At 42.5% G+C, this 25,064-nt stretch overlaps 1 protein-coding gene across 3 annotated transcripts in view; it reads left to right on the forward strand.

Moving 5' to 3' along the window:
• Positions 1 to 1,969: 1,969 nt before the first annotated feature.
• IQGAP2 (IQ motif containing GTPase activating protein 2) overlaps positions 1,970 to 25,064 on the forward strand; it is a 120,678-nt gene continuing 97,583 nt past the window's right edge. For all 3 annotated transcript variants that reach the window (XM_079330069.1, XM_079330070.1, XM_079330071.1), the window contains exons 1-2: positions 1,970 to 2,098; positions 23,276 to 23,375. In XM_079330069.1, the coding sequence (XP_079186195.1) occupies positions 2,053 to 2,098; positions 23,276 to 23,375 (146 nt within the window). In that variant the 5' untranslated portion in view covers positions 1,970 to 2,052. The remainder of the gene's footprint in view (positions 2,099 to 23,275; positions 23,376 to 25,064) is intronic.

Genomic DNA, 25,064 nt, shown 5'->3' on the forward strand with positions numbered 1-25,064 from the left:
GTACTGATTTTTTTCAGTTTTTGGGTGTTTTGTATTTTGCGGGGTTTTTGGTGTTTTTATGGTTTTTTGTTTTTTTTTTTTTTCATTTGTTTTGGGGGCTTGACTTTTGGTTGGATTTTTTTTTTTTTTTTTTGTTTTAGCTTGTTGTTTTGGTGTTTGTGTTGTTTTTTGTGGTTTGGGGGGTTTTTTGGGTTTGTTTTTTCACTTTGGAGCTTGGTTTTTGGTTTTTTTTTTTTGCTTTTTTTTTTTTTAGCTGGTTGCTTTATTGTCTTGGGGGTTTTTTGGGTTTTTTGTGGTTTTGGGGGGTATTGATTTTTTTAGGGTTTTTTTAGGGTTTTTTGTTGTTTATTTTTGTTGGATTTGGCTTTTGGTTGGGTATTTTGTTGTTTTAGCTGGTTGCTTTGTTGTTTTGAGGGGGTTTTGTGGTTTTGGGGGGTTGTTTTTTTTAGGAGTTTTTGGTGTGTTTTTTATTTTTTGCTTGCTTTTTGATTGTTGTTTGTTTATTTGTTTTAGCTAGTTGCTTTATTGTTTTGGGTTTTTAAAAAATATTTTGTGGTTTTGGGTGAGTTATTCATTTTTTTTTTTTAGGTTTTTGAGATTTATTTGTGGGGGTCTTGTTTTGTTAGGTTTTTTTTGTTTTGGGGCTTGGCTTTTGGTTGGATTTTTTTTGTTTGTTTGTTTTAGCTTGTTTTTGTTTTTTTTCTTTTGTGATTTTGGGGGTTATTGGGGTTTTTTTAGGGCTTTTTTGGTGTGGTTGTTTTGTTTGTTTTTTTGGTTTGGGGCTTGGCTTTTGGTTTGCATTTTTTGTTTTAGCTGGTTGATTTATTGTTTTGGGGTTTTTTATTGTTTTTTATGAGTGTGGGGATTTATTGGGTTTTTTCCTTTTTTTTTTTTTTTGGTGTGTGGGTGGGTTTTTTTGGGTTTTTTTTGTTTTTTGTTTTTTGCTTTGGGTCTTGGTTTTTGGTGTTGTTTTGGTTTTTTGTTTTATCTAGTTGCTTTGTTGTTTTGGGGTTTTTAAATTTCTCGTGGTTATGGGGGGTATTGTATTTTTTTAGGCATTTGGATGAAGATTTTTTTTGGTTTTTGGGGTTTTTTTTTGTTTTGTTTTTGTTTTGGGGCTTGACTTTTGGTTAGATTTTTTTTTATGTTTTAGCTTGTTTGGGGTTTTTTTTTTTTGTTTTTTGTAGGTTTGGGTGGTTATTGAGTTTTTGAGGGGTTTTTTGTGCGGTTTGGTTGTGGTTTGTTTTTGGGGGCTTTTGGGTTGCTTTTTGGGGGATTTTTTGTTTTTTGTTTTTTTGGGGGGGATTGTTGGGGGTTTTTTTGTTTGTTTTTATTTGTTTGTTTTTTATTTTTGGTTCTTTGTTTTGCTTTTTTTTTTTCTTTGTTTTGTTTTGGTTTTGGGTTTGTTTTTTTTTTGTTTTTTTTTGGTTTTTTTTTTTTTTGGGTTTTTTTTTTTTTTTTTTTTTTTTTTTTTGCTTTGAGGCTTGTCTTTTGGTCGTTTTTTGGTTTTCTGTTCGCACTTTCTCTACCTTCTGCCCTGGCTTTCCCCTTTCCCCTTTCCCCGTTCCCCGTTCCCCTCTCCCCTTTCCCCGTTCCCCACTCCCCTTTCCCCTTTTCCCTCTCCCCGTTTCCCTCTCCCCTCTGCCCTTTCCCCTCTCCCCGTTCTCCTTTCCCCTCTCCTCGTTCCCCGCTCCTCTTTCCCCTCTCCCCGCTCCCCTCTCCCCGCTCCCCTCTCTCCGTTCCCCTCTCCCCTCTCTCCGTTCCCCTCTCCCCTCTCCCCGTTCCCCGTTCCCCTCTCCCCGCTCCCCTCTCCCCGTTCCCCTCTCCCCGTTCCCCTCTCCCCGCTCCCCGTTCCCCGCTCCCCGTTCCCCTCTCCCCGTTCCCCTTTCCCCTCTCCCCGCTCCCCGTTCCCCGTTCCCCTCTCCCCGTTCCCCGCTCCCGGAGCCGCCCCGGGCCGCGGCCCCGCGCGGGGCGGGCGCTGGGAGGCGGCGGGGCCGCGGCCGCGCATAAGAGCGACGGGCGGGCAGCGCCGCCGTCCCTCCCGCCGCCAGGATGCACCATGAGGAGCTGGCGTCCCTGCAGCGGCCCCGCTACGGCTGTGAGTGCGCTCCCGGGACCTTTTACTCATTTTCTAGGGGGTTTTGTTGTCGTTCCTCTCCCTCGCTGCTTTCTCGGCTCGATACGACAAGGAGGCGAAATTAAACCCGCCCAGCAGAGTCGGAGGCAGAGCGCTCCGGCTTCTTTCAGCTTAGCTCGCTGCTGGGTTTTGAACAGGTTTTTCACGGGGCTGCGTTTTGTTCTGTAACTTTGTGAATGGATTATGGCTGTGATTCCGCACTGCAGCTCGGGAGTTTTAGATTAGAGGTCTAGCGTCGGGTTTTAGCATTGTTACAGGTATGGGTTTGGGTTGTAACTTAGTAATTTGAGTTACGACTGTAGTTTCAGGTTGTAATTTGGTAACCTTTGGAGTCTCACTTCGGAATTTCGGATTATAAAATTAAACCTTTGGTTTCTAGTTTTATAACTTTGTCTTAGACCTTTGCAACTCTCAAGTACATGGGTTGAGAGGAGAGACCGTGCGGGGATCCCTTTTCGCAGGGGGTGTATTTGCTTCCCAAAGGCATGTTTAAGAAAAGCCGCTGAAGCACCTTGCCTCCCGCTGCTGCTCTCTCCCGCCGTTGCTGTTCCGTGCTGGGATCCTGCATCCGCCTGTGCTTTTCCTGGCTCCTGTGGGGCAGAGCAGTGCAAGCCCATGGCTGCGCCGTTCCTACAAGAGACGCCTCTGATACTCCAGCATTGCAAAATGGGAACACACAAATGATTTTCAAAGTTCACAGCGGCCGTGGCATCCTGTGGTCTAATGAGCAAGTTCCCAGTTCTTATCGTAGTAGCATTGTTTAAAACCAGTTTTGAAGCCTCCTTTTAGAAAGATACACAAAACTCCTTAAGCTCTTAAGGACCACCTTGCTTCCATCTAGGACAAGTAGAAAAAACAGTGCTTGGCAATGAGACTTTCAGCTTGCAGAATGCCATACTCTTCTGAGCGTTTCTCCTTATTGATGTCTGATTCACATTATTGATGCCCTCTGTTGGGGCAGTTTATGGAACCTGCCTGTAGATTTCACTTTTCAGTTCACCCAGTAGATGGACGGGATCCTTGTGAAGGTGTGTGGTCATGGGTTACTGCAGGCATAGTCTGAGTGTCCATGCTATCGTGAATATTTAGCTTGTGAAGCCAGTCCTCTCAGCTGCTTGTGCCCTTGCACCTGTAGTTGGGCAGTGTCCAGGTGTGCAGCATTGCTTCAGCCTCAGTTTGGACACTGCCCACTTACCTGAGATGCAGAAGTGTTTGATGTGTGCCCATCAGGACTCCTGCAGCAGGGGTTTTCATGTGTAAATCAGGCCTGGCTGGTCTCAGAGCATGTGCGTCTGGACAGGTGGAAGTCAGTCTGTCATGACTTCTTATAAAGCTAAAGATTAGCCTTTGACTTAAAGCAAAAGGCTCATCCTTTGAGTCTTGTTCCTGCCTGGGCACTGAGGGTGAATTACCTTATTGCCAGAGCTGCTCAGAGTATTTTAAGGATCGCAGGCCTCAATAATTATGGGGAAAAATGGCCATGCTAAGGATGCTTAAGTTTTGAAGATACCATCTAGCCTCTCAGTGCTTGTGCTTTGCTATGGTAATTGAGAGCATTTTGTTCCCGTTACCATGGGGACGTTCATGTTCTGAGTTGTAGCCACTCTTGGTGTCAGGTCTCTCTGCCCCAGGTACAGGAGTGGATGAGAGTGCACTTGTCTTTTCCAATGGTGCCTCCCCTCTGACCAGCAATCAGGATCCAGTAGTTATTCTGTCCATCCCTGAGTGAGAGGCTGTGGCTGCTGTGCCACATTGCACTCACTTCTTTTTGGAGTGCAATTTTTGCTGCAGGAACCTTTGAAGTTACATTTCTTTCAAGGGACTATGCAAAGGCTCCTTAAATATGCTGGATCGATGGCAATATTTAAAAATACACCAAAAAACTCCTTGGAGAACTCCATACTTTCAAGAACAAGCCATAGCCTTATCTGTAGTGACAAGTAGAGGTGCATATCCTTGATCTGCACTGCATTTGACTGCCATTTTGACAAGCAAAAAGACCCAACACCATTAAAAAAAAAGAAAAATGGTTCCCTAACTAGAAAACTTACACTAGTGTTATCTGAGCTCTTATGAAAACCCATCATAAGTTGTAGGTTCCCTACATGACTAAAACTTTGCTTGGTTTACTGACAAACAGTTCCCTTTGCTGAGAACACCACATCTATGCTGGATTTCCTGAGGAGTTAATAAGTTGTCCAAGTTAGGCTATCAAATTCCTAAGACCCCTTGTTTTAGTGACCTAGAACTGTTTTAAACATTTAACTTGACTTGGACTTTTGACTTTGGCTTCAAGCTCCTAGCAGAGTTTGTGTATTACTCTGAAGAATGGCAGCATTTTACTATCATAATTTTCTGACAGGTACTTTATAGACTGGTGCATGATTATGAGTAGCATTTCATTTTGCTAACTAGACAAGAAGGCATATGGAAATTTTGCATATGAGCATTTTATAACTAATATAACCCATAAGTATTTTATAGACTGATGGATGCCACTGGGGAAAAGAACTCTCCCTGAACATAAGACCTTGTGGCACAGTGAGTAGCTGGGAAGATTCGTCCTTAACTTGAAAGTAGTTGTACATTACAAGCTTTGCTGATATAGTAACACAAAAAAATCTGGAAAAAAAAAATCTTAGAGCTGATTGTTTCCATATTCAAATTCAGGAAACAGATGAATGAATCAAAAGACAATCCCTTTCTGGGTTGGTGCCTAATTCAAGATGAACATGGTTCATGGGAGTATCAGAGCTCTGAGCAAACTCCTAGAGCCTTCCCTTGGTCTATTTGGGCAAAAGTTTTGTGGTTTCCTGGACCACTTGTTGAAAGATGTCTCCACCTCTGCTTGCTGTGGATAGCTTAAGAGAGATGCAGAAGAGGTTTCTGTTGGTGCTCCACTGGGCCCTTCAGACAGATATTTATCTCCAGTACCAATTCAAGTGTGGACATAAAATTACAAGGAAGCAAGCTTATCCGGCTGAAACTGTGTTAACATGCACACTGCAACTGAATTTACATGGTTTTCAGTCTGGCTACAGCTGTTGCCTGGTTTATTTCTCAATCCTAGCACAATCAGAAGCAAAGGTTCATGAAAATATAAAGAATTGGGACTGATATTAAAGCTAGAGGTATGAGCCACTTTTATAGCAAAAAATGCTTGGTGCTGTGGAAGATTATGAGGACAAAAAGAAGTATAAATCTCTGATGTGCCTCACTGATTGAACATGGGAAGATAGCAAACCAGGCAATGGTGTATCCTCAAGAATGCTCACTTCCCAACACTCTCAGCTCCTTTATGGCTATAGTTTTCCCTGAAATCTGTGTGCAGAAACAAATGTTTGTGTTTGTGAAGTGTCTGAATGGCTTCACTCCTCTTCCAGGAATGCAGTGAAGCTACAGGGAGTGAGGCCATGAGTGTCTGGATTTGAAAAGGATTTTAGGCATTAACATGCTCAGAGTAGCTGAATTAGTATATGCCCTGAGTCCCTGTCTGCTGAACTTGGTGCTCCAACATCAGCAGATGCTTCTGTTGGAGTCACAAATAAGTCTTCACCTCGGCTGCTGAGGCCAGAAAGCCAGTTTTGCTGGGCAAGGGTGATGGGTTAATGCAGGGGAAAACAGACTTTGGTATCCAGCTTTAAGGGCGTTACTTGTACTTCTGGTGCTGGCTCCCAGAATTGCTACTGTTTGGCACTAGGAATTGGGAGATGAGACATACAAGCAGCATGAAGGTTCAAGAGGGAGTGTTGTTCTGCCTGTGGAGACAGGCAGGGCAAACCTGAAGTGAAACACAGCCTACGCCTCTCTGTGAAACTATACCTGGCTTCTTTGCTCAGCAGGATGTGAAAGTTTGCAAACTAGTGGCTTTTCAAAAAGCTTTTAACAGAAAAAAACTATTAATTTGTCTGCATGCCTAGTAAGTGCAGGGAAACAAATGGCTGATTTTCAGTCTAAAAAGGTGGAAATGTCTTTTGCTAAAAGTTCCATAGGATTTTCCTAAGTGAAAACAGATGGAATTTTGTTTTTTTTAAAAAGTTTTTTGAAACTTAAAAAGTAGTTTTCCTGTGTCCTATGCATATGTATTCTCTTTGAGTGTATGATTTCTCGTAGTGCCTGTGACTTACGAGAACACTTTTCTTCTTTTTTATTGATGGGTGTTATTTGGCAACCAAATACACTGTTTATCTCTTCCACTCTTTTTGTAGGTTGCTAATAATTAAACTGCTGAGTGAGAACTCAAAAAGTTTAACTGCTTTGTTTAACCAAGTGCACATAATTCACTTGGTAGGAGTGGTTCTCTGTGTGTTTTCTGTACAGAGCAGGTTCATCTCCCCTGAAGTCTGCTGGTAAAGAAAGGACAGAGCTATGTTACAGCATGCTTAAAGCTATTGGATGCTGTCGAAACAGGAAATATTAATATTGCTCTGGAAACAGGATTTATAGCACATGTGAGCGTGCTACATCAAGTCCAGTACTTGAGGCAGGGAATAGGAAGCATGCAGATTTTTAGCTCGTCTCTTCTGTCAAGTGGGGTTCCAGTTACATAATTTTTCTAGCTCAAAGTTTGCTCGATACTGTTGCTGGTTTAAGCAGACTGTTTTACTAGGAATAACCCTACGTGTAAGGCAGGAAAAAAAAAAAAAAAAAAAAGCCAGTCAGTGACAGGCAGGACTGGTGGGTCATATTTCAGTGCGATGATAAGCAAGTGTGCTCTCCCGTGCTTGCTCCTTGCAGGAAATTATTAACCCGCTGTGTTTGCTTCACTTGTTCAGGCTGTTTCGTTGTTTTTTTGGAACAGGTATCCTTGAACTACTGCGTGTTGTGGAATGAAAGTGCAGGTGCTGGGCAGGGAGGAGCTGTGCCCACCCTGGCCTGGGGACCGTGACTGTGGGGCAGGGTCGGGTGCCCCCATCCTGGGGAGGGATGCCTGCTGTACACACCTCATTTGCTGATCCTTGATGGGACAGACTGGTACAAGAGCTGTGTCCTGCACAGCCCATTCATGGATCAGCACTTCCTGCACCTTGGCACTTATGTTCACCTTCAGAAAACAGCAATGTTCCCTGCAGAGAGATGCCTGCTGGGCTTTGGAGAGGTTTGCTGAGTGTATACTGCCTTAATTTCACTGCTGGGGGAGAAGGGGGCTGCTAAGTATCTGACACAAGGATAGGGTTGTGCTGGAGACCAGCATGTTGCCCTGGCACTACTCCAGTTAGGTTTTGCCAGTTGCTGTGGCACAGGCAGAGTGCCCCAGCCCACGGTGGTGAAGGGCTGTGGGGCAGGCAGTGCCTGCAGTGACTTCTCTGGTGGCCAACAGCCTTGGTGGGGTGGCAGGAGAGGGAGGGGATGGGATACCAAACCAGATGGTGTTCCTATAAGCTCTGCACAATGAAACATTTAGCTTCTAAATATCTTTTGAAACGTGTAAGCAAATAAACAGCCATTAAGAACCTGTGCTGATGGCTGATTTCAGTGTTGAATTACTTTTTCGTTCAGATGAATATGCACTAGCAAGAAATACTTATCCAGAGGGATTATGCCAGCTCTTTGTTATCATTTATTGCCCAAGCTGAGGTTGTCCAGCTATAAATTCTTCAGGAATCAGATTCAAGGAGCACTTCAGAGCTCTGACTCACAGCAGCTGGCAAACTGTTGCCGGCCCGTAAAGATTTTCTGCCTCCAGGTGTGGTCCCGTCCTGTCTGCCAGCCAGGCTCCAAAGCTGTTAGAAACTACTGTCCTTGTCTCAGGTGCCTGTCTTGGCCTGCGTGTTTCACACTACGCAGCCCATGGCTTCTGCTAAAGTGAGTGATGAAGGATGTGGTCTCTCCCGTGGACTCTGACCTGCTTCTTTGAAAGTGCAAAAAAAGGCTTTTGTGCTATCTAGCAAGGTGCTTAAAACAGCTCTTGCCAGGCTTCAAAGTGCATAGAGGAATTTGTAGTTATGCTTGCTATCAATCCTCTACTGTCCTTCCTGAAATTAATAACAACCTCCTGCATTTGTGCTGGATTTATAAAACTGCTCTGTAAACTGATTATATTTGTGGGATAGGAGCCTCCTTTTCTGGGAGGAAAGTACAGATTAATCCAGAGGCAGCTGGAATGGGAAATGCCCAAAATCTGTACAAAAGTGTGCTTCATTAAGGCAACTGCTTTTTCACAGGGTTATAGGGTTGAACTATAAGCTAGCAAATGTTTCACCTGTGTTTTAAGGGCGTTGTTTCAAAGAAGTTTTTAAGAATCATAGGTGAGTACTGGAGCTACTTGTCCCTAATACTCTGGCTGAAGTATTAGAAACAAGGTAAAAAAAAAAACCTTGGACTAATCAAGGACACTGATTTTTTGAGAACAAAAAATCTGCGTCCAGGGTTAGCATCATTGATAAGATGCTGTTTTTTAACTGGTGTTATTTGCACTGGGATCTCATCTCCTGCTTTTCTGCAGACTACTGTAACTGTTGAGGTTCCAGGAGCCTGAACTTATCTTCATTTGCTCTGTCTGCTAAAGACAGCTTCACCTCTTGCCAGCATGAATATCCAATCTGTCAGGTAGCTAATCTCTCCTAGCAGAGCTGATTTGCATTGCTGGATTTGCAGTAACCTCTGGTCTGCGCAGGGGATGACTGCAGGTCTGACAGTTTCATTTGCTCATGAGGCAGGAGGACTTTCTGGCCAGGTGGGACCTGTGGCAGCCAAAATTTAGAGGTGTTAAAATTGCTCTGGAACTACACCCTGAAATTGTGGGTTTGAGTGTGCTTTCAATCAACTCTGCTGGTAGAAGAAGTGGTCTTGACTCCTCCTATGGAATTATTTTTGGCTGGACTAAGTCCCCAGTCTGGTTTGCAGCATGGGCCTGCAGGCAGGTCTGCCAGCATGATGAAGTAGCTGGAGTAGGGATGAGCACCAGCATCTGGAAGAACAGCAGGTCAAGCTAAAGTTGTACTACTGCTGCACACAGAGATCTGGAAAGCGTGCATGCAGTGGGGCAGGAAAACGTGCAAGCAGAACTCAAAGGTGGACTGGGGCACACAGGAAGGAGCATCACGTGCATTGCCCTGGTGTCCCGCTGCCTCTGCTGAGGTGCTGCTGGCACCCTTGTGCCCTTTCTGCCTGAAACAGCTGGGGCTGCTTTCAGCTCTCTGTTGCCCAGGGAGTTTTGAATTGCAGAAATATTTTTGAGGTAATCTAGTGCTGTAATTTCACAAATCCAGTATGTCAGTAAAGGCATGGCAGTGTTTGTCCAGCAGTGCTACAGTGGTAAGAAAATTTGAAGAAACTTTGAGTTCTAGACTATTCAAACAAGAAAGAACAATAAATGTTGTTTTGGTTTTTTGCTTTTTTTTTTTTACACAAAGTGAGATTCAAGATGCTTTTTCAACCTTTTTTTTTTTTTTTTTTTTGTAGCTGATATAATTGCTCTTGACTTGTGGGACCTCAAAACTGTGGGGATGAGATATAACTTGTGGCATGTGATGCTTATTTCTGGGATTTTTAGTTTTTTCAAGATAACTGATTTACCCAAGCTGACTGGATGATTTCTGTTCAGTGGTAAACAGCTCTACAATTCCATATCTTCTCAATACAGTATAGCAGAATGAATATCAGCATGGATAGGTTGTGGTGTAACTGAAAAGGAGCACGAAGGAGTCCTGGGTAGAGCAGGGATTATGTTTAGAGAAATCTGGGGCAAAGCTTTTACTGAGGAAAAATGTCAGCTGTTTTAAAACGAGGCACACAATAAACATGATTTCACTACATCTGAGCTGAGAAGTTGTTTTGAATACTGCTTTTCAGAGCACAGATTTCTTCACTGGGATTTAGTGGAGGCTGAGAGAAGAACCAGCTTTGGCTTGGCATTTGAAGCTGCATGGCAGCTGATTATTGTAAGTGGATACACAACTTACCTCCAAGGACTGGATGGGACTGCTAATTTATATCACCTCTGAGTATGGTAGTGATGTTTAACAGATGGGTTAGAATAATCCAGAAAGTACACAGCTTTTTATCACTTGTAAAACCAGCCGCTTGTGCTCCAACTTATATCTACACACAGAAAAAAAGAAGTAAGACCACATGGTTTTGCTGAAGATTACACGGATATGAGCTGTCCTAGAACAAAATGAATCGACTTTCTTAGTACTGTGGTTAGCAACAGGCAAAACTAGGGCTGGTGTTTCCTATAACACTGAACCATGGCAATAACACTTGGTAGTTTCCTCTTTCTTTTGGGGGGGATGGGGTGGGGGGAGGAGGCAGAGGAGAGATCAGTTTTGTTTTGTTATTGCCACACTTAAAGTTAAGTATCTTTATGAATGTTTGCAGAAATTTCTGGTGAAAACAGAGGTGGATTTCTATAAGGTTCATCTGTATTCGTTTTCCTAACGCTGTGTCAGGAAGGTGCTGACTGGTGGGCTGGAAATGCTGCCCATTTACAAGCCTATCTGGACTCTCTGAAACGACAAAGAGATGAGCAGTTAAGAATTTTGGGCTCCTATAGCAGTAGCAGAAGTTGTCTCCAATAGCTTATTGGGCACAGAGTGTGAACTGAAAACCAGGGCAAAACTTGGAAAAATAATTGTTACAGGCTGAGCAGAAGTCTTGGTTTTTGCAAAGAAGCAGTTCAAGAAAGGAGGCAAACTACAGCTATGCAAAAGATTATAAAATCCTCTGCCCAGCCCTTACACGTGCAAAGTTCTTTTTTGGATAGAGACTTCAAAATCTGCAAACGCATAATTTAGTTGGCCATTAAGTTTATGTACATTGCTTGCACTGTTGTTGCCATAACAGTGGTTGAATGCAAGTTACACTTCCTCTATTTTGGTGGCCTTAATATTGCTGTTTCAGGCAAAATACTTGTTTTGGGGAGCTTCTGATATGCTCCTGATATTTTTTACACAATTGATATTTGGCACTGTCACTGTGATCCTCTCATTAGAGGAAATGTGCCCAGAGGTAGTGAGGAGGCTGTCCTGAGGTCAGTATTTGCCCCAGTAACTCAGAAATTACTTTGCATTATAAGGTAGATATAAGCAAATAACCTGAAAAATCAAATGATTCAAGATGCTACGGACAAAGTTTCTCTCAGATTAGAGGAAATTTACTAGAACAAATACTCATACTTGGAAACTTGTGAGTGTGCGGTTTGGGTAAAAATTATCTCTTGGGTGCAGCTGTCAAAAACTTGTCCTAGAAATGAAAGTACTTGGTTTATTGATAAGTTAGAAGCAACATCTAGCTTGCTCTGTATCTGATTTTGCAGTGATACATGCAGTGGTAGATGTGTCATTGTCACTCAGAACAGCTTTGAGTTTCAGTAAATATGTGCTGGATGTGCTGACTTAAAAGGTCGAGAGTTGCCTGCTCTTTTCAAGCCTTGCTCAAAGGTCTGTTTTTCAAGGCTCAAACATTCTGTGATTTTGTTCTCTCCTATGGTTCTGACTCCTGATGAAGAAGGAAAAAATAATTCATTTAACTAGATATGTATGTCAATGTGAAATAAGGGTCAGAGTTGTCCAGAAATCTGTGGGCAAGTGCTCTACAAGCAATGCCTGCCTGCCTGTGCAGTGTGGTCCTGAAGTGACCTACCCGGGAGTACTGGGAGGAGGTTATGGCAGGTTACCCTGGAGCCAGCAGTATCAGCTCCACGACTTTTGCAAACACTTGCTTATTGCTTAGTGAAGGCAGCCAACAGACCTCAAGTGATAACTGAGGTCATTGCTGGCCTGGCACTGCCCCTAAACTGAGTACCTGCACAGGTAGACTGCATGTGCCTTCTTCCTGCAAGAATTTATCATCTCACCCACGAGGCAGGAACAAAGAAGGTGCATCTCCATCCACTGTGCCTTTCTGCCTCAGTGTGGACCAGCACAGTCAACAAAGCCAAGAGGTTTTGGAGTGAGATTCTAGCTTGTGAGCCTGATATTGTGTCTCCACCCTTTGTTTTGTGGCTCCTGCTTGTGCTGGGCCATATCAGTTGTAGAAACAGCTACCAAATGTACAGTAGTTTTTAGCTTGTTCAACAAGCAGCTCACCTGCCATCCCAGTGGAGTTTGGAATGCTGGAAGGAGGACAGGAACTGCCATGGCTCTGCTCTTCTCTGCCTCTGGGTGCCCAAGGGTCCTGCTCATCACTTACCATGGTAAACTTACCATATCTATATGTATGTATTATGCAACATACAGCATTTATTTGTTCTTGTGAATTTGAAGCCATTTTTGTATTTAAACCGTTTAATCTCATTGTCTGGGTCTGTAGCTGCAAAATAAATTTTTAGTTCTATTATCCCTAATATGCAAGTTTTTCTTCTCCCCTGTAAGGTTAAACAAAAAAATAAAAGATCCATTGTGCCTATTAGTCAAAGAATTTGAATTACAAACTTTGAAGATATTGTGACTGTAGTAGTTAATTAGGAATGAAAGCCTAGGCAGGCAGAGGCAGATGTGCTCTTGCAGTTTAATCTTGTGGTATATTCACATGCTTACATTTGTGTCTTGAAGGAAGAATGTGCTGCACCATTTCAGGTGTTTTCTGGAGCTCCTTTCAGGATGTGGAAAAAGTGAGCAGATGGTTTATTCAGACCTTGTTAGAGGGACCCTGCAACAGACTGGCTGTGAAAAAAACAGAAGATGATGAATTGTCAAAGGAAGAATAAAGACCAGATGTCAAGGCTGAGGGTTTCTAACTGCAGTCTTTCTCATGGTGATTGCCAATTTACTCAGTGATTAAGTGGTGCTCTTGCTCTATGGCTTTTCCTAGACAGGTGTTTCAGTTCTCTGGAGTCTCATGGTTCTGACCAAGATTCCTACAGTTCTACAGTCTGAGTTACTTAGTGACCCAGACACAGCTTTCTCCAAAGATTCTCTTCCAGAATTCCTGCCTGTGCTCCTTATTTTCTGTTCTTTAAGCTGCACTTTACCACATTTCTTTCAGTTGGTTACTGTACTGAGAGTTTGGCAATAGGAAGCTTTTTGGTTTCAGCTCTCCCATGATCTGCATATTGAATCCATTTGATAACTCTCTCCTCCCAAACTTTTTAGTAGGTCTGAGTTGCTCATCCCTTCCCCTCTCTCTCACTTCCCCTGTCCCTGTTCTTGTCTTCCTCTTTTCTTGCATTCAAGTGTAGCCTTCCCTAACCAGCCCCTGGGTAGCAGAGGTTTGCTGCAAATGTATTTGTGTATCGCTGTCCTGGCCTCAAGTTGTAATGTAGATCAGTTTTTCGGCATTTTCAAGACTGAAACAGAAATTGAGCAAGGTCCTGATGTAGCCGGAAAACCTGTGCAGCATTTGCAGAGCATTATCTTAATTAGCTACTGTTTAAATGGCAATCTGTGTTTTGAATTCCTACCAAGGAGTAACAATAGAATCAGAAAGTCTTTGTGCTATTTTGTGTGCTTTTCATTGTGGACTTCAAGTAGTTTGCCTTTGGTGAAGCATCAGTAGCTCTTGTCAAACATGCCTACCCTCCTTAGTCCCTGGGTTCCCTCTTTGCCACAGTAAGCCTTGTGCTTTATTCTGGCCCTGTGTGTTGGCTGAGGTGTCTTAAACAACACAATTAGGATGATCTTACTGTTGCCAGGCCAGAAGTTTTGCTATGCAAAAGCTAAGAGGAGTGCCACAGAGGTGTGGGTAGCAATGTGTGTGAGCACATGATGGGCAGACAAGCCTAAATTTGGATTTCCCACTGCTACTATAGTGAGTTCTGTCTGTGCCCTGCCCTTTCTACTGTCAGTCTCCAGCCCCACTTTCCTGTTCTTCCACTCCACTTTTGTGGCTTTCTGCCCTGCCACCAGTGTTGATGGGTGGGGCTGTGGTCTCAGGCAGTGGTGTGGTGTGATTACACACAATAAAAGTTGCCTTTGAGCTCTGCACAAGGCTGCAGGCACAGTCACCTTTCCTGTTAACTTGCTCCTTACATAGGGTGAATGCCTTTTAGATTAGCTTCTTTTTGGTTGGTTTTTATTTTTAATTTTTTTAGCATTTTAGTGTCCACAAGTGTCCTTTTATGTAGGTGTGTGTATACATTTGATGTATTGATTTACGTGCAATTCTCTTCAGAGAGATTAAATATAAACTGCCTAGTACTAGAAATAAATTCAATGGCATTTTTAGGCAAAATACTTGCATTTGTCTTCTGACTAAATCTAATTACAGGGTTGATATTGAGGCACACTAGAGACACTAGTATTTTTCTGTCTTTTGTAGTTGTATAGTGCATTTTACTAGCCTGACAAGATTAGACTGTCTTTCTCATTGTTTACAGTCTGCCTGTGTTAAATTGAATTGAGGTCACAGTAGGTAAAATGAAAGGAAATGGTACCATATGATAAAATTTTGGCTGTTTGATTTATGATTTTAATTTATATTCCTAATAAAAAGCGAGCAGGTTAAAGTAATTCCAGTGAAATTAACAAAGCAAAAGGTAAGTGTGTCAAAATACATAGAATTCAAATTGCAAGTTCTTTATTTAAGAAAATAGCAAATAGGTAAATGTGGCAAAGGAGCCCTTGACACCTTACTGTTTTTCTCATTAACTAATCCCTGGAGAAAGAAAGCTTTTTCACATGTGCAGTGTTCTTTTGAATGCCTCGAGTGTTATAAAAATCATTGGTTTTTTTAACCCATGTGAAAAATGTCATTTTTGCGGTAAACACATGTAAACTAGATAAACCTTCCAACCAGAGGTGATACCAGTATAACCTTCTGAAAGCTGCCTTGAAGTTTGGCTGTGCTGATGTGTTTGGTCTAAGCATGTTGAGATAGTCTAGTGATAGTGTTCCCTGCCTCTTCAGGGTCCATCAGACTGAGTGCTTTCTTAGACTTGTGACTTTTTTTGGAACCTGTCATGACTGAGCATGAGTGAAAAAAAAAAGTGAGTGAAGAGTGGTGAGATCAATTGTCTCAGTTGACCTAAAAGTTTAAGGTCATAGAAAAGAGCTAGGGTTTTAATGGTGTTTCTTGAGCACCTGAATCTTGGGAAAACCTGTTGTGCCTTGAACTGACCAGTTAGCAAAGATAAACAGTTACAGTTTTATTAAGCAATTACACTAAGCATGCTGGAGACAGTGAGACCAGCAGTTAAATGCTGGTGGAAGTGGTTGAGCAACAAGCTGATACATTGCATTCCATGTTTGTAATTTAGATGGCAACACCTGCAGCTAAATGAATATGGTTGGGTTTTCGTCTGCTTCCTTCAATTCCTTCATTACTTTGTCTCCTTGTTCTTCCAAACATACTGAACAATTATAATGAAGTTAAGATAAAATGAAACATTGTTTTTCTGCATAGAGTTAAATTACCCTGTAGGAAAGAGATGTCCATGCTCTAGTATCCTCATACATTAAGGTAATATTGGAACTAATTATTGTCTTTTAGTATTTACTTCTACTGAAGTCCCATGTGATGGTACTGCACAAAGCTGGAGGTTTAAAAGCAGACTACAGGATGTGTATACCTGTAAGCAGAAAACTGAATGTTAAACTTTCTGGCAGCACATGTAGTCACTTGCTCAATGCCAGAGCCATCTTGTGTCTGTGGTTAAATGAGACTTTTTCTGAATTTTGTGGGGGCTGAAGTATCTTGAGACATGTCTGAGGAGACCTACAGACTTTTGCCAGTGTCTGGCTGAAATGAAGTGGTTTTGACACTTGGCTCCAGGGGCATGGAATGTGATTGCTGTTGCATCACTGGCCCCTTGTATGACAGTCCCAAGGTCCATGTATTGCAATAGTGCTCAGTATCTGTAAATGGATGTGGCTGGCCTTGTGGTAGCCAATGTATGAGACTGAAATAAAACCTTTATCAAGGAAATGGCAGGAGGAGCACTCAGGAAAGTAAATGCACAGGAATGAGGCTCTCTGAGAAAGCTCTGGGGAAAGACTGGTTTAGCAAACATTTTTAATTTTATGTCAGGATGTTTTTTACTGTAGGTCTGTGTTCAACACTCCCATGCTAATGGTGCATGTTTGCTCTCCCTGTTTGTGCAGTGTCTGGCAGTTAGATGTAGTCCAGAACAGTGGCCCCGGAGATCCTGTGTGACACACAGTTTGTGAGAGTGGATAATATCTGTCTGCTGGCCAGAAGATGCATTTGTATTTTTGTTTGAAAATATGAGCCTGCTTGCTTTGACAATGAAATAAATAGATTAGGAGAGATGTAGCCATTTTTAAGGGAGAGAGTAGTTCAATGTTGGAAATGTTTGAAAAACTACATATTGAAGACCCCCATTCTTTAAGTATATTAGTCTACTTTCTCATGTGAATCTGCCCTTCAACTTCACAGCTGTGGTAGGTTTTTTAGTGCTTGCAGTGTCTGCCTTTGTCTAGAGCCTTCCTTGGTGCAAATGTTCAGGGAATGGACTGAATACCCCTAACTGGAGACACAGAAAGAGGTTCAGACCGTCTGATCTCATTACTGTGAGCCACATGCTAGTTCCTTGCAATAAGACTTTTTGACAGAAGTCTACAGAAAGCTGTTTTCATCAAAAAACCTTGAATTTTTCATCCAAAGATAAAAAACTTCCAGCATAACAGTAGACCCGTAGATGCAAAATACCTTATTAGCAGAATACCTGTAATAGGTATTTAGTGCTGTAAAGCTGTTTTTTCGTAGCAGCCTGTTGAATTACTTCTATTCACATAGTTATAGTTGGCACACTTTCTTCTGCATATTTAATAAACTGTTACATTAGATACCTGCAAGTTGATATTGGGTGTGGAGGCTTGAGGGGAACTCCATCTCCTCATAGCTTTGAGAACTGTTTCTGGTATCTGTACATGTATCTTCTCCCTATATTTTGCAGCTTTCTGGCAGCTCTGAGCTCCTGTCCTGTTGCAATGAGGACAGCCTGGGGAGCAGTGAGCCTGCACCAGAGCATTGCCAGCTCAACCTGCTCCATGTACAGGGCTGGTGCTGTATTGGTGCAGTGGACCATGAGCTGCCAAACCAGGAGCACCCATGGAGTTGAAATACCCAAGGCATGTATCCATGGGGTGCTAGGTACCTGAGACTACAAATTTTACTAGGAATAAAAAGAAGGCACAAAAGATGAATTTATTGGCCTCTTTCAAACTAGGACAAGATTGTTGTATGTTCTCACATAACATAAGGTTTTAAGTGACTGTTACCATCTAAAATGCAGCTAGCTTCTTCTTAAAACTACAGCACTGAATTGTGATAAATGCTTAAGGTCCTCGCAGTACAAGGAGACATAGATGGGTGCTGCCTAGAGCCTTTTGTACTGGGCTCAGCTGTCACTGGGCCTGGCTACGGCCAGAAAACACTCAGAAGTTTTTGTGCAAAGGCTCCCTGGTTTGTTTTTTTTTTTCCGGTTGTAGCATGGCTGTGTTGAGTACTTTTGACTGTTGTAATATTGGATGGAGGGTATGAGTTGAGAGGAGGAGGAAGGAAGGCATAAGGGGGACATACACAGAATTTGCAGAACTTCTTGCCAGTGGACTGAAACCCTGCCTTGCCTTGCTTACTGTGTGGCTCAGACAGCAGACAGATGAGACTGCCAAATGTGGTTAGCTAATATTTAATTCAAACACTCTAGTGAAAAGCTTTTATCCCAGCATTTTACAGTATTTGGTCCTATCTCTCTTTTTTCCCCACCCCCACCCTGACTTTACAGATTCTGTTCTATCACTGTAAGAGGATTTTTTTTCTCTCCATAGTCTGTTATGTCTTGTTCATTGAGCTTCCCTGTTGTGGTGCCAAAAGAACTCTCCTCCTTATTGCTCACGTCTTGCTTTCCATGGGAAAAGGTCTCTGGTGGCAGGAAATTGCGGGGGATTGGCCCTGGGAAATAAAAGCTTCTGTTCCTTTCTTTGCCTTCAGTGTAAGAGGTCCTTTGGTATGTCCGTGGCAAATGCCTTATTAAAGGGCCTGCCTGCTAGAAGCAGCCACGTGCTGTTCTTGAACTGTTGCAGATAATCAGATGTGAGAGAGAAAATGAACGACCAGGAAGCTATAAGTGCTGTTGCAGGATTTGCAGGGTTTTTTTTACAGTTTCAGTTTTTTCAAGATAACAAAAACTCTTTGGTAAATGGTTATACCTGAGTAACTTAAAGTTTATGCCTCATAAAGTATGCCATGAATTTGTATTCAGAAATTGTAAAAAATATTACTTTTCCTTGCGTGCTCTTTTGTTACATACTACAAAAATTTTAAGTTTAGCACCATTTAAAAGTGCAATCCATGGATCCATTGACATGCAAAATGTTGCAAGTTAGACCTGTGAAACATCTCTTAGTTAATGTAAATTCTAACATAAACTAATGTGACCAGCAGGTCAAGGGAGGTGATTATACCTGCTCCACTCCAGCTCATCTGGAGTGCTGCATCCAGCTATGGGGCCCAAGCATAAGAAGGATGCTGATCAGTTAAAACAGGTCTAGAGGAGAAGGCCACAAAAATGATCAGAAGGCTGAAACTTCTGTCCTGTGAGGAAAGACAGAAAATTGGGGTTGTTCTGCCTGGAGAAGGGAAGGCTCTGGGAGACCTTATTGTGGCCTACAATAATGATGGAGAGGCACTTTTTATAAGGGTGTGTAGTAATAGGACAAGGAAAAATGTCTTCAAACTGAGAGAGGATAGATTTAGATGAGACACTAGGAAGAAATTCTCTAAAGGTGGTCACGCACTGAAACAGTGATTAGATTTCCAGTAAACTCAGTATCAATGCAAATTATCTCTGATCTCGGGACCTCCAAACGACCTCCTTGTCGTGGATGTAATATGAGGATGAACTCTGAATTGGATGACATTTACAGAAACAGTACTTATTTTTTAAATTCTTGTGTAAAGTGACCACATCTCTGTGAATCTGAAGTTCTGATTCTCTTTCCAGATTCTGTTAGTAAGGTCATGGTTCCAGTGACTCTTGTGCACCTGGGCTGGTTGTTAGTTTCAGTAATAATATTACATCTTCAGACACAGTGACTCTATTTCTGAAAACTTGCTTGAATTCAGAAATTTGAGATGTTTTCATGTTGTCTACTAATGCTGAGTCTGACATAGTAAATCCTGCAGGCACCTTCGGTTTAGCTGTCAACTCTGTGGGCACCAATTGGCATAGTTCCAAGGATTTGCCAACAACTGAAGTGACTATCTTGGACCAGGGCACATCAGAAAGTTTTTGCAATTCATAACCAGACCCCAAACATCAATTAGTCCTAGATACTGCCTACACAGGACAATTTTAGAATGAGGAGGGTGCATGTAAGTGCAGTGTGTCAGTTGATGGAAGATGACCAAGTCTTCAATTTAGGAAAACTCCTTGGTAAACATTTACTTTTGTGCTAAATATGTAAAATATACAGACATAGGAAGCTGCTAGTAGAATGTTACTTTATTTCTGCAGAATCAGTTGTGGGAAGAATTAGAAAGTTGGTGTACCATACTGAGTTCCAGAATAAATCTCTCATGTGTGGCAATTTAAGCTTGAGTACTGCTCACTGGTCCATGTGTTTCATACATCCTTTGCCTTTACTGTTTTTTCATGAAGAAGTGCCCATGAGTGAGCTTAGCATATTTTGTGTCTGCTGACTCCTGGTAACAGGTGGTCAACATCTACAATGAATTGAAATAGAGAACTTTAAGGCTAGCATTTTTATTAATTCTTGTTGGTTGACCAGATGCACTCTTAATATTCCCTCTTCAAGGCGATATTTTATATTTTTCCTCTGAATTTGAAATTAAGTCACATCATTAATGAATTTGATTGTAAGATATTGTTTAGATGCCTCTTTTCCCTCTGTGTAGCTTTCAGGTAGAGCCTTGTTCCATGGCACTTGGATCTTCTCAGCTGGAACATTTTTGTGTCAGGATCCTGCTTAGTAGAGGTCCTCAGGTGAAGCCCAGCCCTGGTTACTCTGCCCCACAACACCCTTTATTTCAGCACTCTATTCCTTTGAGAGCTGAGCATTATCTAAAAGTTACTGATACAGCAGAAATATATTTATTCTTCCATCAATCTTCCTAGTCTTCTGACTAATACTTGCTCTGTTAAGCAGAAATACTGGGCTTTGCCTCCAAACCAAACTTGCTTGTGTGTTGAACATGGTGTGGCTGACTTGATGGGTGCTCTCAGGATGTTTGAAGAAAGATGTATGCAGGGCTCTAGTCAAAGACTGAAGCCCTTGCCAAAATACATTATTATACACTGGACCTTAAGAACCAAAGTCATCAAAGTAATTGCCTCTGCAGCTCAGTCCTGAGGCCACCTTTATCCTGCAGGTTGTCATTTCTGTTTCTAAAGCTGCATCTGCAACCACTCTTGATGTGATAGTGCAGTTGCTTTGAAGCCAGTATGTGCTGGAGGGTAAGTGTGTAATCAGACTTGTTGGAAGCTGGTGTTGTAAGGGACTCCTCCCAGGATTAGCACTGTAGGTGTTGGCATTCCCTGTGCTCTGTATTTTCAGTGCTTAGATATCCAGCCCAAACAGGAAAGAATTTGGATTTTCAGCTTGTGAGCTGCTGATACCACCTCTAAAAAGGAGCTGGGTTGTCCACTTCCCAGTGTCTACAAGTCACTTATTTTTGAATCTTGCCCTTTCCTCTTATTGTTGCAGTGTTTACTAAGCAGAGCAACTATTACAACTCCACAATATCTGTTGGTGCCTTCATCCACTCTCTGAATCAATCTTTGCAAATAGTTTTAATGAGGGATTTGAGGCTGGCCAGAGCTGCTTGATCTGGGACGCCTTTGTTGAATGGGAGGCACCCATGGATGTGCAGATCCAGGACTAGATTGTAAAGCATTAGTGTTATTCAGGTTAATTCCTAGACTGATACTTATCAAATGGGTCATGTGGTTTTCCTTCACCTATTTTCAGACAAGCTGCCTTTTTTCTGATTTGCTTATGGCTGTGTTGAGTTGTCTTTGGAGGGCAGGAGTAAACAACTCTTTAACAAGTTATGAGGATCAGGGCATGGGAATTGTCATGGGGGATGAAGGCTTTGCCTGGTATTGACTTTCCTGCCCCAGCTGACAGGACCATAGCCAGCTAGGACAGTCAGCTGGGCTCTTCCCACAGCACTTGTCTCCAGCTATGAGCACTCATAGCTGGGAGAGCTTTTGAAAAGGGTCCCTTGATCTCAGTGTGGCAAACAATAAAATTATATATTATGTTTCAGTGTGGCAGCTCCTCAGTAGTTTTCCCTCACTCTGGAAAGTCAGGAGCCCTGTGCAGCAGAGGAGCTATGTGATGGAGTGGGAACAGCCTGTCTGGTGATACTGATGGTGGTGAGAGTGAGAGCAAGGGCAGTTGTACAGCAGCCTCCATGGCCAGTTTGCCAGGCACAGTCTTTTACCATCTGCCTCCCATGTTTGCCTCCCAACTAATGTTTTGGTTCATGGCAAGTGATATCCTGATTGCAGTATCTGAGAGCTCATTTTAGAGTGAGTCATGCCAATTGGAGCTACCAGACTTGAAAGAAACTCTAAGCAAGATGTGTATTTGTTTGATTGGTGTATGAAACATCTGCATAATTAGGAAGAGCAATCTTAGAAGCAAAGAAAGATGAGAGATATGAACTCCTATGTGGTCATTAAAGCTTAAACTGCAAATCTTAAAGCACCTATACAAGACCTCAACAAATGTATAGTAGCATCAGTCCAAAAAGTGTGTGAGTAGTGTAATTTATTTTGTGTCCTCAGTAAATGCATGTGAGGTCATTTTCCAGCTTTTGGTTTTTTTTTTTTTTTTTTTTTTTATGTACAGGTTTCAAGGTATGCAAGTACTTGCAAAGCCCTGAGTCCTGCTGTTTTTAAGTCCTGCTGCATTATACTTGAGTTGCCTGTATCCATTACCAGAAAGCTTTTATCCAGTATTTGAAGCAATTGTCAGGGAAAAGCTGAGAACATGCTCATGGCATGCTTGTGTCTGTGTGGGAATAGAGCTAACAAAACATGTCACAGTGCATTTCAGGAGGAGCAGGGGCTGTGGTTTTTTTACTGAGTATGTGTGATGGTGTTCTCAGCTAACCAGCTCGTGGGCTGCCACAGAAAGCAGCTAGCCCAGTCCTGCACTTCTGTCCCCTCCCTTGTGCCTGCTCCATTGTGCCTGCAAGTGTGCAGTGGCTCAGATCCTCCCAGAAACAGGTCTCTCTAGCAAGAGCTGCCCCCTGTTCTGGTTCACTGATGCAGCCACTGGGCTGCCAGCTATGGCATGAGAGGTGACGTGAGCATGTGGCTGAAAACCTGAAAGAATGTAGGACCACATTTTTCACAGTCTCATCAAGGCTGGAAGATACCTTCAAGATGATCTAGTCCAACACTCAGCTTAGTACAAATAGGGTGTCATTTTGGTAACTGATTTATGCTGAAGGCTATTTACGAAAGTCTCACCTGCTGTGGCTGGAATTAATCTGGAAGTCAGCACTACAGTATGCTCCTTCAGACTCACTGCTGGAAACATTTGGAAATATTGGAGAGCTGCTCACAGAGGCCCCCTCTGTACTCTACATGTGGAGAGACTGGTCATGACATAGTAGCTGTAAATAACTGGGGCCATTTACAGCTGGAGATGTGCACAGACATCCTTAATAGGCTGGGAGAGTGTTTTTATGGGAGGTGATGAGGCTGCAGCAGTAAGGAGGAGAAACCATAGGTGGTTCATTTGATTACAGCCCTCATCGCCTCCATCAGTGGGAGGCAGCTCAGCATGTTGCAGTCTCACGGGTTCCTGGAGTTGCACCAACTCCCATGTTGTCCTTGAGATACCTTTGCAGTGTGTTGTTTCTCTGTTGTTGAGGATCTGCTTAGCATGGGGCTACTCCACCTGCTTCTTGCCTTGAGCTTCCTCATGAGTCCCTAGACTGCTCTGAGGCTGTGTAAGATGAAGTTCTGCTTGCTCCCAGCCTCAGCCCCCATGTTTGAGTGCTCCATCCTGCCCCCAAAGCAGGCAGTGGCCTCAGAGCAAAACGTGCTTGGTCTTGAAGAGGAATTCACTGTAGAGAGAACAGAACACTATTGGTGGCCTAGACATCTTTGTGAACCATACTGTAAAAGGCCTCTTTTAAAGAGAAGAGATAACTGTTTTAATTTCCCTTCTTCGGTAATTAACCCGGGTTCTAAGTAAATTTGCACTAAAAATCACCTTGACTCATGCATAACTTGGTTTGGGTTTCTGTTTTCAGCTATTGTGGATGATGAAAGGCTTTCTGCAGAAGAAATGGATGAGAGGAGGCGTCAGAATATTGCTTATGAATATCTGTGCCACTTAGAAGAAGCAAAAAGGTAAGTAAATGAAACCACACTTATTTCTGGCTTTTAAATGTGGGCATTCAGGCCTGTTGTGTTCTTGAACATCATAATTTTTGATTCAACATCTTAAATTATTTGGATTAATTGAATGTCAGAATATCATAGCACTTAGTGTGAAAAGCCAATGCCCAATATGAAAGGTCTGGTTCAAAGAAAGATTTAGAAATAATCAAGGTAACATCCTGAAACTGGCTGTGGTGTCTATTTTCACCAAAATTAAGGGCTGGATAGTAAAACACAAGGCTGTAGTTTTGTGAGAAGCTGAGTCAGGCTTGTGACTAACTGGGGGAAAGTATTTTACTTCTGGCTTCTATGGCTGTTCTGCCTTCTTGTGGGAGTGACTCAGGTTGCTAAGATGGCAGAAAATCACCTGGCCTCTTACAGGTTTAATGATTGATATCACCTCAGTGTTACAATGGTAAGTGCAGGCAGGGCAATAAGATAAGATGGACTCTGCTCTTGCTTCACTTCCTGGTGGTCAGCAGCACTCATCTCTTGAAGCAGCAGCCTAATGAAAGGGCACAGAGTTTGATCACCTTTGTGCAAATATACTGTGCTATGTTCATTCTCAAAACAAATATTCAGAAGCATTTTCATAATTAGAGAGCAGGGAAACAGGGTACAATATCCTTGTGCTTTTGAAGTAGCTTCAAGTGCTGCAATTATGGCATATGTAAAAGCATATTTTATATGCTGTCTGATCAGACTTTTTCAAACATGCCTATTATACTCATGTTATTGTTATTGGCAAGACTGATAGTGTCTTGCTTCTGCTCTGTTTGTTGATGATGATGTCTTAGTTTACATCCAAAACTGTGTTTGGAAGACTTCCCTATTAATTTCTATTGAGAAAAGACTGCTTGAACTGTGACTAGTGGTACAAGCTGTGAATCCTTAGTGTGAAGATGAAGTATAAAAATCTTTGTAATTGAGTAAATCCGTGTATTTCAGTAATCTACTATTAAATTGTACTCTGGGCCTTGAATCCACATAGTTTCCTTCTCAATAGTTGCCAATGGTTTTGTCCTAGGGGCATTTTTATAAAAATTAGCCATTCTTACTTCCTCTTCTCCACCTTGTTCCATTTGGTGTAGCAAACATTGCTTCCTTTGCTGTTTCTTCCCCTTTCTCCTGCAGTGGTTCCCTGTTCAGACCTTTAAGTGGCAAGTGTCTTCCTGCTGCCAGGGAGGACTGACCTGCTCTGCATGCTTCTGCTGCCCCATTGTGCAGTTTCAAGAGGTCTAACCTCAGTCAGATGAGTCAGCTTTCTGTGCTGGCTGTGCTAAGGGAATTCCTAGCTCTTTTGCTGAGTTAGTCTTCTGTGGCTTAGGGAGCTGACTGGTCTGAGCAAGGGGTCAAAGGAGAATCTGTGCAAGCAAGAGGAAGGTGGATGGGGTGCAGCTGCACACTGGAGAGAGGGAAGGGAGCAGGTTTTACTTGTGAAGATGTTGGATCAGGTCCACCATCTCAGCTTATCTCAGTGAGTCAAGATTTGATTCCACTCAGATTTCTCTTTGGTATGTTGCAACTCCCCTACCTGCTGCCTTATGGTATATAATCTCCAAATAAAACCTTTTCTCTTTTGCTGGTATTATGACTGCTTTTTCTTCCTGACTGTCTTCAACCTTCACCTTTCCCAGGGCTACTTGTCACTTTGAACTC

The sequence above is a fragment of the Erithacus rubecula genome (genome assembly GCF_903797595.1).
Source record: "Erithacus rubecula genome assembly, chromosome: Z".
Classification (NCBI taxonomy): Eukaryota; Metazoa; Chordata; class Aves; order Passeriformes; family Muscicapidae; genus Erithacus; species Erithacus rubecula.